The sequence below is a fragment of the Misgurnus anguillicaudatus genome, chromosome 23 (genome assembly GCF_027580225.2).
Source record: "Misgurnus anguillicaudatus chromosome 23, ASM2758022v2, whole genome shotgun sequence".
NCBI lineage: Eukaryota > Metazoa > Chordata > Actinopteri > Cypriniformes > Cobitidae > Misgurnus > Misgurnus anguillicaudatus.
The window spans coordinates 7,968-27,274 of record NC_073359.2 but is presented as its reverse complement, the minus strand read 5'-3'; the positions used below and the strand labels follow the sequence as shown (position 1 = coordinate 27,274).

Sequence of the window (19,307 nt, the reverse complement as noted above, 5' to 3'; positions counted from 1 at the left end):
AGTGCGTTATATGTTGTAATATAAGCAGAGTAAAGAATATCATTGACAGAACAGTTATATAAATGAAGAAATGTCCATAATCGAGGTTTTCATCTTCCATAACATTTTTAAATTTGTGTACGCACGCACACTTGAGTTTGATTTGTTTGAAGAAACACGTCAGCGAATACCTTTCTAATGGTTACCAGGTTAACAGTTTTTTTATATTCTGTTTTCTCACTGTTTACACGACTTCTTTGATTTGTTTTACCACACAGATGTAGTTCCACATTAAAATGACATTATCATTCAAAAAATATACATCATTAATGTCTAATTATGTATGATTAATAAAAAGCTAGATTGGACATCATGGCTTCTCTTTGCTATGGTTTTGAGAGTTTCAAATGGTTACTGTAAAAAGATTTTAAAAACCAAATATAAAAAATTGTAGTAAATCATCAGTAAAAGGTTTGAAATGTATGCCTTTAAACATGAATTTTTAATGAATAAAAAGGAAGTTTTTGATAAAAGAAATCATGTTTGACATCTTAAAACCAAGATTTAGTGAGAATAACCCATCTATGGGATGGTTTCCCTGACAGAGATTAGCTTAAGCCAGGACTAGGCCTTAGTTTAATTAGGAAATATAACTAACAAACATGCCTGATAAAACTACCCCTGTATGTTTATGTGCACTGTAAACCAAAAGTTTACAAGTGTGACAGTTTATTGTGAAATAAAGGGACATTTAAGGAACCGAAATGCCAACTGGAAAAGGGAACTTCTGCAACCACTATGTATAGTGAACTTCAGTTCCTTTTTGGGTTTCCAGTCAAGCTCTTGTAACGTTCGTTAGACCTTAACGTTTCTATCAAACAGTCTTATTGACAGTACTGGTCATGTCTGATGACCCAGGGCGTTTTAATTTGGAGGACGAGGATGAGTGCTGGGCACGGCTGGAAGACTACAGAATGCTTCTTATCAAGACAATCGAGCCATCAAGAATAACACCTTATTTGAGGCAGTGTAAAGTGCTGAGCAGTGAGGATGAGGAGCAAATCTACAACGACCCCAATCTGGTTATAAGACGCAGAAAAGTTGGTAAGAGATGTTAGACGGCATGAAGTTTTGGTAAACTGTTGCACAATTTAAAACACGCATGTGGGAAATGACAGTGCAAAGTAAGAATCGTGATAATGTATAGCCTAAAGTGTCATTTGTTATTATTTTAACAGCATCAAACAGGGTTTGTTTTTTATGGAATAGTACTTGAGTACTAGCTACTGTTTACGTTTGGTCATAGGGGTGCTGCTGGACATTTTACAAAGAACCGGTCTCAAAGGGTATGAAGCATTTCTAGAAAGCTTGGAGCTAGACTATCCAGACCTTTATCGCAAAATCACCGGCAAAGAGCCAGCTCGGGTCTTCTCTGTACTTATTGGTGAGTTGTACTATAATCATTTTAGTTCTATTAGTAATTACTTTAAATTTTTAAAACAATAATAATAATAAAGTAAGAGTTAGGCAGTATTTTCACGTATGTTGTCTTTGGTTGTAAACATTTGTTGAACTAGCTATGAGGAAGTCAACCTTTTCTGCCCTTTTAGACACTGCAGGTGAATGTGGCCTCACTCAGTTCCTCATGAACGAGGTGTCTCGCCTACAGAAGCTCATACATGATGAGCGAAAGGCGAGGCAGGAGGTATCTGCACAGGCCGCAGAGCAGCTTGACACCATACGCCAGCTGAAACATTGCGAGAGTGAGCTTCTCAAACAGCAGGAGCGAGGGCAGCGCATCCGAGAGGAGCGTGAGCGCATTAGCGAGGAGGCGCGTCGATTGAGAGATGAGAATTACAGTCTGATGCACAGTCTGACTCGACTGAGCGAAGAGAAAAACTGCGCTCAAATGTGTAACAGGGACCTCCAGCTAGAGGTGATCCAGCTCACTTAATCTGTCATATATAACCTTGAACTACAGAACATGTATTTTGCATAAGATTATTAGGTATATCATTATTGAGTAGTCATTAACAGTTATTTCCCAATCATATTTTCACCTAAAATGAATCGCAGCAGGGGTGTAGTCAGAAGACGAAAGGTGGCAGTATCACGTTTTCCATGCAGTTACAGATCCGGAGTGTGAAGCGCCCCCTATTCAGCTTATTCATCAAACCATTGTATGTATTACAACTCGTAAGATCGACCAATCAGAGGGTCTTCCAAATTTCAAAAGTGTTTTGATTAAAATTATTGACAACCTGCACCGGAGCCACAAAAGCGGAAAAAAATGTAAACAAAAACCATTTGGATAAGCAAAGAGCAAAAACCCAAATGAACATCGGTAACTTTACTGTTTTACCACGAGATGCAAACAGTGCTTTAACTAATTACGATTTAAAACAGTTGTTTATTTTGGTTATTTTGGCAATGTTATTCACTTTGTACTGCAAAGTTTTCTCAATGGTAAATGAGACATGAGATGTGGACGTCTGGTCTGTGCGCGTGTTCATGTGTTTTGGAGGAGGCGTGGCTTTGGATGGCGATTTGAATGGAGGGTGGGATCATGATTTCAGTGCTAGTAGGCTACTGTTAGCATTTTTCAAAATCATATACCCTGCCTTTAATGCTCAGGACAAGAGATTTATTGGATGGGCAAGTGAGAGAGAATTTTACTCAAGTAACTTGAAAATGCCCACCACCAAATCAAAAAAATGTACTTCCACAAATAGATTTTTGAATATCGTGTTTTTCACTCTCTCACATGTTTTGTACACACACCTGTGCAATCAGTCACCTTGATGTAACTCTGTCCCCTCTTTTAAGCCTGATTATGCTTGATGGACTTTCAATCATTTTCAGGTGTGGAGCCCCGTGTTTGTGCTCAGTGCGCATGGTGGTGTGCACAGAATTTTTGTAACATGCAAGGCTCTACATCCTACCTGATCGCATTTTAGTTATCTGTTCTTCACTGATCCCCCCATCAGATGTGCTGCCACACATAAACTTGTGCCTATGACGTGCCTACCGTGTCGCAGAATGCCTATTGGTGTCTTTGCCTTGAGTTAAACTGACATGTAAATAATTCGCACTTGCCGCCTCTTCTGCGTCTGATGTGAATGCCACATAAATCTCTGTGGAAAAACTGAAATATCAGTGCAAACCCCCCCCCCCCCCAAAAAAAAAATTGCTTTTATATATGATATAGCCTTGTTCTATGCCAATCATGGCATATCTGCTACAGAACCCCCTGCCATGCCCAGGTACCAGCCTAATGGTCCATGACTTTATAAAAATTTACATTTCTGGAGATCTGTCTACAATTTGATTTTAGTTTTGTTAATGTCTTATTTTAACACATTGGGATGTATTTTCCAAAATATCCTTTTTTTCCATTTATTTATTATCACATATGTTTTAAGTTTAATACAGCCAACTTTTGAAAAATTTAAATCAAATCTTTAAGAAGAGTTTAAAAAGTGTGTAACAAAACAACATGCAACACCTAACAAGATGCAAATATACTTTCTATGTTGAGATATCAGTGATGCCTTTACAATTTTATCTTTTAGGCCATATGTCCGATCATTCATGTCATGTAAGGTCACTACAACCAAATTTCATGCGAAAATAAAGTCTCCATCAGAGTTTAGAAGAGTTCATGGAAATATATTATTAAAATATTATATACATATTTGAAAAAGTTTGTAAAAATGACTGGAAATGCACAAATTTCAAAATGACCGACTTCCTCTTGGGTGGATGTGGTGTCTTGTGCTTATACACTTGTAATGGTTATACTTCTGTTAAATGGATTGTTCACAATTTCGTCATCATTTCCTCACTGTCATGTTGTTACAAACATGTATAAATGTCTTTGTTTTGATGAACATGAATGAAGATATTTTGATGAATGTTTGTAATCAAACAGTTTATGAGCCCCATTTACTTCCATAGTATTCTTTTATCCTGCTTTTGAGGTAAATGGGGCTCATGAACTGTTTGGATTGTAAACATTCCTCAAAATATTTTCCTTCATGTTCATCAGAATAAAGAAATTTATACAGGTTTGTAACAACATGAGGGCGAGTAAATAATTAAAGAAAAGTAACATTTTTGGGTGAACTATCTTTTTAAGCAATAAGGGCCAGTATGAGTAATGAAGGATATGAGATGTATCATAGTAGAAGTATAGAATGAGTATGAAGATGAAGAGTGTTGCACAGGTTATTAGTTAATATGAAACTAATGCCGGATACAGACCAAAAGTTTTTTTTTACATCTTATAATATTTTCAAAATGTGATAGACCACAGACATGAGGATACAAAATCCTAGATTTAACTGTTTTGCTCCTAAATGCAGTGTTGTGCCTGAACAAGTTATTTGAATGAAAGTTCCTGCACTTGTTCATATTTTGGGCGAACGTGAACTGAACGTACTGTATTACTGTCTGATGAATGTTACTGTGAACTCGTTCATTCTGGTGCTTGTGAACAGGACGCTCTCTCAGTTTAATGTCGTTCAATAGGGTGCCAGATTTCTATAGAGTCTTCCAGGCAAAAACCTGGCTAAAACACACTGTAAACAGACCTTAATGTGTAGAGGTAAAACACCCAATCTGGCAACACCGCCACCAGTCAGTGTTTCACGGCTGCATGCGTCATCAAAACAACACTGACTCTGGACGCTGCTGAAATCCCTCTCACATAGTTTAACATTAAATAACATATTTGTCCTAAATCGTTAACGATTTACATTGGCTGCTAACGCATATTCTGGATCTTGAAATAGACTCTGACTAAGCTCACGCTATTTAACGTGCACGTGCGGTGTGCGATACCTGCTACGAGTTGTCATACACGCGACGCCTCGCAGCGCTTCTCGCAGGTGTGCGAACCCCTTGAAGGACCCGGCTAGCCTTTCAAGGTATGTGCAAGCAAATACAAATATTAAAAGACAGTCAATGCTAATGTAAACCCTGGTTGGATAAGGATTTAAAGTTGGATATGAAGATAAAATCTGACGCATTTAGCTGCAGTGTTAAAACTGATAAAATAATTGCTGTCTGTGGTTCTATATGGGCTATAATGGCAATAATAAAAAAAAAATATGGGAAAAAAGAACTATAAATTAGTTCATTTTTGGAACTGTGAACTAGTTAAAAATTTTGAAATATGAACTATGAACTGAACTAGTTCATTTTAAAATTTGTAAACTGAACTTTGAAATAGTTAATGTAGAAAGTGAACTTTCCCAACACTGCCCATATGATGTGTCAAAGACAGCACACCACACACAAACAGATTTTCAACTGTGAACAGAGGAAATTTTGCGAGACTTCATAATTAGCAAGGTGGACAATATGCAGGAAGAAATTTCAATGATAGTGTTTGGAATGATCTTCATAGAAAATTCAAGGAAAAAGACAAGGGTTTGGGTGAAGTCGTGCAGACAGTGGGTACAGCAGGTCTGTACAAGTTCACTTTGCATCAACTTCACTTTGTACTGCACCATGACTACTGCTGTCTTTCATCATCATGCTTTCTGATGGATATTGATTCGTTTCACGTGATAATCTCAAGAGCGTGCGTGCGTTTGACCTCTGGGTTCCCCCCATACATCAGGATTTCTGATCGTAAATGTTAAACATGTTTAATATTACGATTCGCAATCGGGCTTCATCGTTTTTCCGATCAGGTTAGGACACTCTTAACACACCTCACACCAAGGGAAAATCTGATAACCATCTGTAGAACCATCAAGATAATTGGGACATAGATAGGATTGTCGTAAGGGGGGAAATCTGCCCCCTGATCTGGCTTGCCTTATTTACTAATGCTACACAATACCCCAGCAGCAATAAATCAAGCAAATTGATACATTTTTTGGCTTAATAAGGAGGATTTAGCAAAATATGTGAAAATTTGATGAATTTTGCTACAACTACAATTATAAACAAATTCAGAAATGTTAGTGGTGCTGAATAGCCAAAAATGTAAAGAATGTAGCCTACAAGTGATATATGTGACAAATCTCATGACTTTTTGAGCATTCCAAAGCCACAAAAATATACTTATTAGCTGCAGATCGAGCCAATAAAGACTACATTTGCTGAATTATGCATTTAAATGAAATGGAATGGTTTTTAAGTGAAACGTGTAAAATTTCATAATTTTCAACTACATTATCGCATGCCCCTTTAATCACTGTGGCACCATTCCATGAAAAGCCCATATTCCATCAAACATGGATAACTAACTGGTGTGCAGAGTCAACCACAATCTGGTAATCTTGACTCTCCATGATGAGGACAAGGATCATTTCACCTCCAGTGCAAATTCAAGCAACTTTATCCTGAGCTTTGCCTACCTTTGGTGGCATTGCTCAAAAACAACAGGGGCTTTCAGTCTTTTTCAGGGGCTCGTTATTGTTTATTTATTATTAGTTGGTATGTTAGAGCAACGTTTAAAGTAAAGCATTTAAAGTAATAAAAATATTCACTCTGTTTTCTTTTCATAAGATTGAAAGACTCAAGCACAGCTTAATGAATGCAGAGAGCGATTCAAAGATACAGCGGAAAAAGACAATAACCTTGAAAAATGCCATGGAGCAGAGGCCGAGTCAAGAGATGATTTGGCAGCTGCAAAGAGAAAATGATCTTCTTACAGCACGTATCCAAGAGCTTGAAAGTGCTTCCAAAGTAAATCAATGTCACCGATTCACTTTTGTGCATAACACAAGACAAATCAAAATAAATAAGATAATATACACATTTTTTCCCACAGGCCCAAACTCCAGCACATGAAAAACTTGATGAACAGTCACTAGCAGATTTCAAGCAACAAAATCAGGCACAATACCAGAAGCTGGTGAATGATCTCTACAATATACGCAAAGATCTGCATGATACACAAGAGCTACGTGATAAGGTGGTTATAGTTTTATACATGCTGGATCTGAACTCTTTTCCTGCCACCATTTTTTTTTAAGTTGCCAGCAGCGCTAGCATTTTTCATGATTTTTACAAAAGTTTAATTCCTGCCAGAAAATGTTCTTCTTTAAATATATAAACAAACAATATATCAAATGAAAGAACAAATCCTCTGCTTTCAAAAAAAGTTTCATGATACCTTTCACTAGTTCTCTTTTTATCACACCTCAGATATGGGTTAGGTTTCTTTAAAAACACCAAACTTTGAGCAAAAAGCTGAGATAACTGAATTTTTGTAAAGGACTTTTGATAGAGATCAGATGCAGAGTGATCTTCAAAACTTGCACGGACATACAGCTGTTATTCGTTATTGACATGGACGCATTATATGATGTTTTATTAACAAAGTTCGGGAGGAGCACGTTCAAATAATCAACCTAATTACCTTGTAACTATGACCAGCTGTCGACAATCAGCAATCAGGTCTTCACCTGATTGGCATCAACAGAAACCTATATAGACTGAAAATCAACTCACCCTCATTCCTTGATAGTTTCAGCATCCCTCCACCTCCCCTTCTCCGCACGATTTGCCTAGTCACCTTACTAACCAGAACTAGTGGTGGGCAGAGCGAGGCTTTGTGAAACACTGAAACAGTTGAATCAATTGTGCCGTATGTTTCGAGGCTTCGAAACATCAATCCGAAACCGCCTCCACAGTGACACCTAGCGGTCGTTTGCATGTCTTTACATGAAGCAGCCTTAGCAAGATTTTAGATGAGCGCTGACAAATTGTATCCCACATGTTGTTTGATTGACACACAAGTGATGGGATGGGAGAGTGGATAGTGCTCTCGACTCTCATGCGTAGATCTTAGGATCGAACCCGGGAAATGCATGCGCTACGTCATCATAATAAAATGCTTTTTGTTGTTGTTTTAACATCTCTTTTTGACAACTACATGAGCTTTTAGGCTCACAATTGTCGATAACTATAGGCTGTTTGGGTCTATTTAATTAAAAATGGCATAGAGATATACCAAATAAATAATAAGAGATTCATAAAATATATCAAGCCATAATATGCCACATTGTTTACATATAAAGATCTTTATTCAAATATATAAATTGTTCTGTGTTGATAAACTCAACCAGCTTCTTTTTTACATATAATTTCTCCAGCCTTTGAAAACATTCTCACACAAGGGACACTTGTTGCTGGCATGCATTTTTTTGTAAGTGTTACATACAGGAAAAATTACTTCTTTTCAGTAAATTATAGTATTTGATCTTGCCAAAAACGCATCTATGATGTATTGTCAAATTTGTTTCCTACCCTGTCAGTTTAAGATTCGACGCAGATTCGACAGGTACGCCACCTTTCGAAATACTTGTGAAATGCACCGCTTGGTGTTTCGAATCACTTCATCACGTGACATGGGTGTTTCAAATCACATTTCGGAGCAGTGTTTCGAAAAATTTACGCTTCGGGATCTCGACACAGTGTCGAAACGTCAGTTTCGCGGGAGCCATCCCTAACCAGAACAGGGGGGATTATTCTGGGTTCGGGCCTAAGGCCGAGCCCGGAACCCTCTCCCCGCCAGGAGGCGCTCCGGGCTCAGGCCATTAACGAGCTCGTAACCCTCTCCTCGGACGGGGCACGCCAAATACGCATATTAATAACCCTGTTCAGAATTTTTTGTAAGTGTGAACTCGTGAACTCTTAATTGACGAGTTAACTCGTCAGTGGCGGGGACAGAGTTAATGACATATATTTTGATTTAGTTTTTATAGTATGTATCAATTTAAAAATATATCAAGTCATGAGATAAATACATTTTTGACTTGGAATTGTAGTTTCAAGAGGAGAAGGATGAGTTGGCATTGATGTGCACCATGCTAAAAAAGGACTCCAAAATGTATTGTGACCGAATGGAAGACATCCTGAAGCAGCTGGAAGAGGTCATTAAAGAAAGAGACAGGGCTATCAAACTACTTCATCTTTGCCTGACAATGTATCTAGCAACATTTGTATGTTGTAATCATTCTACTGTATGTGAGAGATCAAATGAGGCCAGTGTTTGGGACATGAACTTGATGTCTTTTTGATAGGCTATTGCTACAAGAGAGGAGTACCATTTGGAGAGCTCAAAAAATCTCCAGGAGAAGGACAATTACCGGAAACAGATCCGAGAGATGGGAGAACGTTATGATGAACTTCAAGTCCAGTTGTTCCATGCTCAAGGAGAAGTTCTTGGCCTTCAAGCAAAACTCCGCAAACAAAACAATCTACTTCATTTGGTATGTGCAGTACAAAGAAATTTACATGAATGACCCAGATTTTCATATTTGGATGTTTTACCATAAGTATGATTTTGTTATTCCTCAGAACTCAGAAGAAAGCCCTTTGATGAGTTCATTTGAGGTAATGTAATTCGTTTTTATTAAATTTAAATGCAAATACATTACATCCTGCAAAAACTAATTTCAGGAAGGTACCTCACTGCCACCCCAAAATAAACTTGAATAATTTCTATACATAAAGTTGTAGTTTTCCAAAGATTAATTCCCACAATTAGAAATCACTTTGGTATATATATATATATATATATATATATATATATATATATATATATATATATATATATATATATATATATATATGGCTGAGGTGGTGCGAAAGTGTGGAGGCGGGGACTAAGTTGCACATTCATAGATCTGTATATACTAAGTAAGACACAAGTGTAGAGTAAGTGTAGTTTAAGCTGTTTTAAAGCATGAAGAAATTAGAATACAATACAACACAAAAAGGACATAGTAAAATTTAAAAGTCAGCAAACTTCTGATGCAATTTCTTTGTGTCTTGGTGACATGGCCTATGGCGAGGTACAGGTCTTTCATTTGTTCTATATCTATGGAACAGTCAACATCTCCTACTTTCTTGCTAACATGTTTGTTTTCTTCACCCATTTCCCTTACAATTATTGTGTGGCAAGCGTACTGAGCTCCATTGGATAATTCAACAGTTATTTTGTGCCTAGATTTGCTGACAACTGCGTGAGGTGTTGCAATTCATGGGGTGGTAAATTATTTGTTTTATCCTGCTTGATCAGGACATGCTCTTCAACTGTGACATTTGAGTATTTTGCACACAATTTATTTTTACACTTTTTTGGCTTCAAGGTTGTGAACTTCCAGATCTCATAACTGATGTTAGGTCAGGTAACTTGTCTCTCATCTTTACTTTAAACAGAAGTTCAGAAGTGCTTTTGCATCTTGTATTATGCACGATTACTCCGAATACCATAATATACAGTACTTTCTGAGTTACTTTTGCCAGTCAAATCCTTCTGACTGTGCAACTGTGATCTGTTTTATGATGAAAGCATTTCGGCCCTCAACTTCCCCATTTGCTTTTTTGCTTTCATCTGACTCGAATTGAGTATTTTTTGACTTCAGCATGAGTAGAAGTCCCTGTCACCTAAAAGACTCATCAAGAATGTCAATCACTTTTTTGTGGTGGTACTGTAATTCAGTTCAGTTTAATTTACATTTATTTGTATAAGGCATTTTTACAATGTTTTACTGCTTAAAAGCAGCTTTACAAGAAAGATGAAGAAAAAAATGAAGAAAAACAGATAAATAAGGAAATTATTAAATATTATGGCTGTCAAAATTAATGCGTTTTAGTTTTACCAGTGAGTTTAAGATATGGTTATGGTAATTTCTTTTTTAAATAACTTTGCTGACTCTGTCAACTTCAATCACATGTAGTTCTTTCATGTTTTGTCAGATTTCAACAAATCATGGATTGTTTTGAAATTTTTTGATAGAGAATGTCTAAATATAAATAACTCATTTTTGAAAATTTGCTCATTCCGACTTAAGTTGCCAGCACGGGTCACAAATGATGCAGCAGCAAACAGAAATGGAGAAAGAAAAGGGTCTTCAAATACAAAACAATGGCGGATTGTTCTGTTGAAAATGTAAACAGGCTGGTGTACACATACATTTGCATAAAGCATCCATATTTGTCCACATACATGTTGATTAGAGTATTAAAAACTTGAAAAGTTTTAAATTAAGGTAAATTAAGAACAGATAAAAATGTGCGGTTTACTTGGAAGTAATCAAGAGTTAACTCATGACAATCATGTGATTCAACTAGATTAAATATTCGCTCTAAGCTTAAACATATAATAGATAATACACTGTAAAAATCATATCAACGTATGGTTTTGTTTTACTTTAACTTAACAAATTAAGTAAAAAAAACAATGTGTTTGTAAGTTATGTCAACCAAATACTAGTCAAAACCTAACAAAGTAGGTTCAATTGACTTACATAACCAATTTGATTAACCTTGTACGCAGCACCGCAGAATTTATTCTACAGTGAGTGTAGTATATAATAGATCAAATACATAATAAATGTAAAAGAATATATATTAAAATATTGCAAATGTTTTTGTCCTTATAGATGAAATAATTTTCAACTATCAGACATGAAGTTATGATAAATAACAGACATCATATTAAATTATTTATCTTAAAATGGCCCTCAAAAAAAGAAAAAATGACATATGAGCAGAATTTACAATAATACCATGAACAGCAGTGTAAAAAAACATAGAGAAATTGTAGAGAATAATTTATTGCACTACAGAACCACACACCTACAAAATTGAAACAAAGACATCTTTAAGATTGTAGTTAGATCATTACAAGAAAGCTATTAACAGAATTTTCAAAACCCCAAGCCAGTGGTTTTCAATCCTGTTCCTGTGGACCTACTTCTCTGCACATTTTATATGTCCCTCTTACGCCATAGGTGGGGTTAATTGTAAAAGGCAGGGGATTAGATGTAAGACTTGCTAAAAATGAAGTCTGCAGGCAAATATTTTAATACTATTTTGTCTATATACCTGAAGTCGATATTGTTTATATATCTGTCTATAGACAGGTATTCACACTGTATTTATCCAGTCCTTTTCTAACAATAGTTCAATTATAAATAGATACAAATGTCTAAATTTGACAAATTTTTTCACGACACTGATGACATAACATTGGTTTTGGTACCTTAGACCCAGCTCAGAAAAAAAAACATATGAAAAAATTTACTTGCCACTAAAACATTCCTTCATCAATAACTCTCTTGAAAAAACAATATACATTTTTATACATTTCCGTGAGACTTTTGTCTGTCTTTGGCAGTGTGAAAATATTTCTGGAAAAACAAATTGTTCAACCGTGATGTAAATGGTCAACTGTTGGTGTTACAACTAACCCCGCGCACCCCTACATAGAAAATGTGCAGGGCAGTGGGTCCCCAGAAACAGGATTGAAAACCAAGACGCTATACTAATGTCAGCAGTCTCTGTGTAAGCAAACCAACAAGATGACAGTGCCAAGAAACCAAAACTCCACTTTTGGAGAAAAAACCTTGTAAAAAAAACGTCTAAACTTACATGATATCCAGCTAGCCAACTCCGTTTGCCATTAGAAGTGGTGGAGCACACAGACAGACTGCTATCATTTGACTCCATTGGTCGATCTGGTCTAAGCTTTTTAATCCTTTATTTATTCATCAATTAAATGCCTTGTAGAGGCTGATTTTGTAATGATAAAATCATATTTTACTTCATCTCAAGATATTTCCCTGTAGCTATCAGTTAACACAGCAATCTGCAACACAGTTATGAGACTCTGAGAATGGTCCAATCACAGGATGTCAAAAACATAAAAAACAATATTGATTCGGTCAAATGTTTTTAACCTTTTTACTGACCTACATAAATTGGGGTACGCCCCAGACACACAAACATGACACACACACAACAAACTTTTTATTTTTATTTTTTTTATAAATAATGAAGTAAATTTGTCAAGGGGTAAACTTTTTTTATGTCCTTTTTTGTGTTTTTTTTTCTGCAGCCTAGTATGTTTCAGAAAACTGTGTCCTCTGAGGAGGACATCCCAAATAACTGCATACTTAAAGGACGATACAACATCTATAATGGGAGGTGGGTTGTTTTTAATTGTCCACAAATAATGTAACCATTACATGGCAGTCTATTCAATTACATAATCATAGTATTTTATATTATCTTGATTTCTTTTTATAATGGGAGGAAACGTGCTGTAAGAACAAAAAGGTTCACAGTTAAAGAGAATGTGCAGTGCATCATGGACAACACTACTGGGAGTGATACAGATGGGTTGTGACATACAGCTGTGGACAATACAAAGAACTGTAGTGTTCTTTAAAAGGCATATGTACAGTTTGATGGGAATCTGGCATTGCTTTGCATTCAGAGACCATAAAAACTTTCACTGCTGTGTTTCACTGTAGTTGTCATGATTATAAACTGCCAGAGCTGCTGTTGTTAATGGAAAAAATGTAATAAAAATGTGACATACTTGATGCATTAGCTTTCATTTTGTCCTTATCAATAACAAAAAAGGTAATTTCAACTAAATACTAGGGGTGCGTGGGGCGAAAACTATGCAGGGTTAATAGTAACACAGCTACAGTATTTCAGATAGTTACACAGGACGGAGTGATTTGTGCTTTTGGTCTTTTCTCTTGCTGTCAAGATGATCTGTGTAACGACTAAGCCAGATCAGACACACAATATATTTTATATAAGACCCTGACCCAGCAAGCAAGCTAGGCACCAACGTCTGTGTAACTTTCCCCACACTTACAGTAACAACCAAATGCAGAACAAGGTCCCTGGTGACCATAACAGAGCATCAGATTTTTCAACCCTCTTAGAATGTTAGGAGATTTAATCTCTCTTCATCCACTTTTGGATAGACAAAGCAAATTTTATTTAGTTATGCGTGTATTCACTTGTGTTTACCTGCCGCACGTTTTAGAAGCATCGTTTTGCTAAAGATAAGTGCCTCGTTTATTTCTGAGCTGCATGCAAGTGTACACTTCTAGGTAGTATCACATTATTAGACCGCTTTAAACATGATAAATGTCCCGAAAATGTAGATGACGCTTTAGCGATTGTGTGAATAATTTCATTAGAATACTTTTAAAATTGCAATAAAAAACTATTACAGAAAACTCTTTGACAGTATATCTCTTTTATTGTTGCTTTGGTCATGGTCATAATAGAGTTGCACCACCTGGTGGTGAAGTGGTCAAACAGCAGGTGGTGATCTTGCATCCTAATCTACTGCTTCTCCTAATTTCAATTCAAATTTAAACCACTGAATTTAAGTAAGGGAATTTGAAAACCAAAATAATACCCACTCGAAATTGAATATTAAAGGTTATTTTTAAACAAACTATTTTTTAATAAATAAAAAAGGATTTTGATCATTGAATTTTTATCAATGAAATTGTGTGTGAAATGTTTTCACTTAATTATACAACCATAATCAATTGCAGATGCCAAAGATGCAAGTGTGACAGATGCAAAATTGAACACACTCACACGTGGGGGTTTGTTTTTCTTGTTTTTATCCTTTGATAGAAAAATGAATATAAATCAAAACCGGCTGGTGACCTGAGTACTGCAGACATTATAAAAGCCGCAGCAAAGACTCTCAAATCTGCTACATGTAATAAAACTTGTCTTTTTCACACAAAATACATGGTAACATCGTATAACATGAAACTGTAACTCAATATTACTTTTGCACATAACACAATATGTGATAAATCATAACCACTAACAAGGAAAATGTCAAGGGTTGCTAAATATCACTATTTAACATTCATATTGAAATAAACATGAAGGTAACATACATTTGATAGAAAAATTAAATGTAAATCAAAACCGGCTGGTGACCTAAGTACTGCAGACATCATAAAAGCTAAAAGAGAGAGAGTTCACATTCACTCAACTCATATTATAATTGTTCAATGTATCTTTAGACACAGATAAGGCCTACACATGTGACACACAATAAGGTTAAATACATTTCCACTCTAATAACTATTTTAACAAAATAAATCTATTAAGTATATGTTCATAAACATGTGTGTGATCAATCACATCGAGGATGTTCACAAAAACCACATTATTTCCACAATTATTTCATTATGAGTTGGAGCCCTGAAAATCATACCTACCCGCAGCAAAGACTCTCAAATCTGCTACGGTAAGGAAAGCAAAAAGGGACAAAATACAATATATGCAGTAGTGAGCCTCTGAGCACACAAACCATTATAATGTCTTATTTTATGGAATTCACACATCTAAACTCTTTAAGTTAAATGTTCTTTTTCACCATGTTACACAAGCACTGTTAATGCAATGTATTGTTTCAATCTGAGCTATTTAGCAAGCTTTTTTGCTTCGAATTAGGGCTGGGCATAGATTTATCTACATTAATCTCATATAAATTTAAAGTGATTTTTTGCATAATATATGAGTTTCTGCTGTGTGTAAATATTATGTATATTTTACATACATACATACATACATACATACATACATTTTCTCTCTCTCTCTCTCTCTCTCTATATATATATATATATATATATATATATATATATATATATATATATATATATATATATATATATATATATATATATATATATATATATATATATATAAATAATATAGGCCTATACACATGTACATGTTTCTTAAATACATACATGGATGTGTGTGTGTGTGTATTTATATATACATAGTAATTACACACAGCACAAACTCATAATATTATGCAAAAAAATTACTTTTATTTTGTATGATATTAATCTAGATGAATCTATGCCCAGCACTACTTCAAATACATTTGTCCTTATTTGAATTTTATACCTGCAACATAGAGAAAGTCATCATATTAGCAGCAGTACAAAATTAGCAAGTGTTTTATCCTGACAGGAACTTCTTGTTGTGTTTACTTAATATATGTCTTATACTTAATAAATACACTAGAGTTACACATCATGAATGGGCGTGTAGCCTTGTTATTATTCTCTTTATTATCTCTAGTTCAACTGATTCTTATTCTGATTTCTCTTATATCCTTATCTTTGTATATATAACACAATGTCACTCAATGTCCTGCCACCTACAGGACATATCATGAATTACAATTTTCACCACACCTCCCTTGCTTTAAAGGCATGGTATCTGATTTGATCCAGAATTTTTTTTAGTTATGCTGGTTAAAAGTCTCCTCACATCCTGATAGCAATTACTGTGTTAAGTTGTTTAAATGTATTTGTAGAAATGTATGTCATCTGTGAAAGGTGTAGGACCAAAAAATGTTCAACCAATCATAGATCTCGGTCCGAACGTACATTACTTTTTTGTCCCTCATCTGTAAGCCTAATTTGAATGCCACCACGCAGCCTATTCATGCAGACACCATACGTTATCGGCACGTTCATGTGCACTCACCTCCCGTCTGTAAACAGAGGGACAATGGCAAACTTTTCTGCTGAATTGACAACCTACACAGGAGCCACAAAACGAAAGACATCTTTTATAACAACAACAGCAAAATCTGCCTGGATCAGCAAAGAGCAAACACCCAAATTAACATCGCTAACTTTACTGCTTTACAACGAGATGCAAACAGCTGCAGGACGCAAAGGGTCTGAAAGGGTCGTTGCACTGTTTATTTTGGTAAGGAAGGTACGCGATATGTTTGTATTGAGATGGATTCAGATATTCTACTTTGATGAAACATTGTGTTGCTTATGAAATTTGTGTTAGTTTACGGATAAGCGTAACAATATAGTTACTACATCTACACAACCAAAAGTATGCTTTACTAATTCTGATATAAAGCAGTTGTTTATGTTGGTTATTTGGTAATGTTATTTACTTTGTACTGCAAAGTTTTCTCACTGGTGAATGAGACATGAGATGTGACCGTCTGATCTGTGCGTGTTCATGTGTTTTGAAAAAGGCGTGACTTCATTGCTAGTCAGCTACCGTTAGCATTTTTCAAAATTAGATACCCTACCTTTAAAGCATTATCTGACAGTATAAGAGAATAATGTGATTACACAACAACATACCAAATAACAATTTCAAAACTAAACATATTAATTATTTTTGAATGACTTAGTACTAACATCTTCAAATTAAGTCTATCAGGTTTCTTTATGATACGTGATGATCTTCTTAGTACAGGCAAAGTATTTGTCTTTGCAAAATGATCAGTGGAGGAAGTCTTTGCACTCAATGTTATTTCTTGAGGCGAGACTTGAATCTCTTCTCTTATTTTATCATTCAATTTCTGAGTTGTTTCCTGTGTCTTAAGACAAATTTTGCGGTTTTCTCCTGAAGATCTGTCTACTTTTTGTTCTAACCACGTATGATCTTGGACGACAGCTTTACTGTCCCAGTAGTTTGAATCTCCAAATCTCATAATCTCATCCTTTGATATTGGTTACAGTTATTTGGTTTTCTTATCATAGTTTGCCTTCTGTCTTTGTTACAAAGGTATGGCTTTGGCGCCCTCTAGCTGTCTTTGACAGACCTGCCAGCATTGATTGTGCATGTGAGGGAGAAATGCACATCTCATTAACTGAGGCACTCTGACAGGAAAGAAAGTTGCCGTGCAGAGTTTGTGGTGTTTCTTACAAATTGTGTGTGTCCATTTGTAGAGTTTTCTATTTTGGTCTTATTGTCATAGTTCCTATATTGTTTGTGCATTTGAAAAAAACATATATGCAAACAACATACAAAAGGAAATGAATGGAAACAAAACATAATATAGAGTAACTGCTCGTGGGAACGCAACATACATTTTTCACAAACAAAAATAAACAAGTCAGAAAAATGATAAAAGAAACTAGAGCACTGTTCTTTAGACAGTTACATATGCAGGCTCCATTCATCATTAAAACTGATTTATTTCAGTTAACTGAGCATTTTATTCCAGAAAGCTTGTCAGATTCTACAGTCATGTAACACGTTTCATCTGGTTGTATAACATTACTCCTCCAGCAACAATGTCTTTTTCTCTTTTTAAGTATTATAATAATGAACACAAGAATAACAGTCAACTTTACACCGCGTTCCAAATTATTATGCACATGACATTTTTGTTTATTTTTCCAATACAGTCAGTAAGTTTACAATTTTTATTTTACCCTCAACAGTTAAATGACAGTGTGGATGTTATTTTTTTAAATGAAATAAAAATGTCAAAAGATATTTTAATACTTTGAAAAATATGCAAAATACGCTGTTCCAAATTATTATGCAGAACGCACTATAATTAAATTTATAATAATATTGGATTATTAATATAATGGATTATAATGTTAAAAAAGTTATATAATAATGTGACCATTCACGGAAAGTAGGGACACAAGTCGGATCTGGGGAATTTTGAGCTATTCACAGATTCTGAAAGATTCTAAGCTTTTCAACGATGTGTAACACGTGGAAATCTGATAAGATTTGGAGAAGTTGTGGCCATCTGAATGTAACACATACAAGAAACAGAAAGCCAAAAAAATAGAGAAGCCGGGAGAGAAAATAGGGCTCATTTACATCTTATTTAGCTAAGCCATACCCCCTGTAAAGCCGTTTTGAGATACCGATGTTCTAGCATCATATGTAGCATTTTGTGACAGAAGTCCGGATGACAACATGCAAAAATAAACATGACTTTTTTCCTTTGTGTTTCAGATGTGTGAATCATCCAATGACCAATTTTGTCCACAAATGCGTATAATCCGTGAAATATAAGTATATAGTCTATTGTTTACATCAGATTTTGCATGAATGATATTCTGGTAATAGAATAAGATATATACAATCTGAAGACTATTTACATCATAACATGTAAGGGTATAAGAGAGTACACTCCAGTAAGTTACAAATGAACCTGCCTGCAAAGTTTGTATTTAAAATAGGGAGGTAGTATAATAGATAATCCAAACAGCGCAGTCGAAAACTTGATGTCCTTTAAGGATTTAATCAATCGCTCGATCCATCAGCCAATGACTTCATGGAAAATATTGATAGACAAAACATGTAGCCAATTATATAACGAATTCAACGATCTCTGTGTGACTTTTTTTGTGTGTTTGACTTTATGCTGCACTGCAAGAACCGACAGACAGATGACCTCAAAGTACCGCGAGAGTGAGTCAAAATTAAACTACTCTGTAAGATTTCTTGAAGAGCTCTTGCGGTACTTTGACGTCATCCGACTGCGGCGCTGCATAAAGTCGAACAAGCCAGTGACGCGGCTGACGTACGATGCTGCTGACTGTTTTTTTCTTTTTTTGTGCGCCCCCGAGATTCATTGTCTGTGGACAAAAAAAACGTAGCAAACATGTCTGAGGAACAGGTCAGCCACATCACTACAGTCACTTCACACGATTCACAACAGAACTGAAAGACAAGACAATGCTTAATAAAGTCGTAATTCTTGCTAGTTTTGGACCAAA

The 19,307-nt window shown here is 35.5% G+C and overlaps 1 protein-coding gene across 1 annotated transcript; it reads left to right on the top strand.

Moving 5' to 3' along the window:
* Window positions 1-831: 831 nt before the first annotated feature.
* LOC129453848 (caspase recruitment domain-containing protein 9) lies at window positions 832-13,337 on the top strand. The gene is made up of 10 exons (XM_073862295.1): window positions 832-1,083; window positions 1,286-1,423; window positions 1,590-1,915; window positions 6,502-6,681; window positions 6,767-6,910; window positions 8,769-8,894; window positions 9,024-9,212; window positions 9,301-9,336; window positions 12,848-12,936; window positions 13,045-13,337. Exons 1-10 carry the CDS (start codon window positions 882-884, stop codon window positions 13,136-13,138), a joined length of 1,524 nt encoding a protein of 507 aa, XP_073718396.1. The 5' UTR covers window positions 832-881; the 3' UTR covers window positions 13,139-13,337.
* Window positions 13,338-19,307: the final 5,970 nt, after the last annotated feature.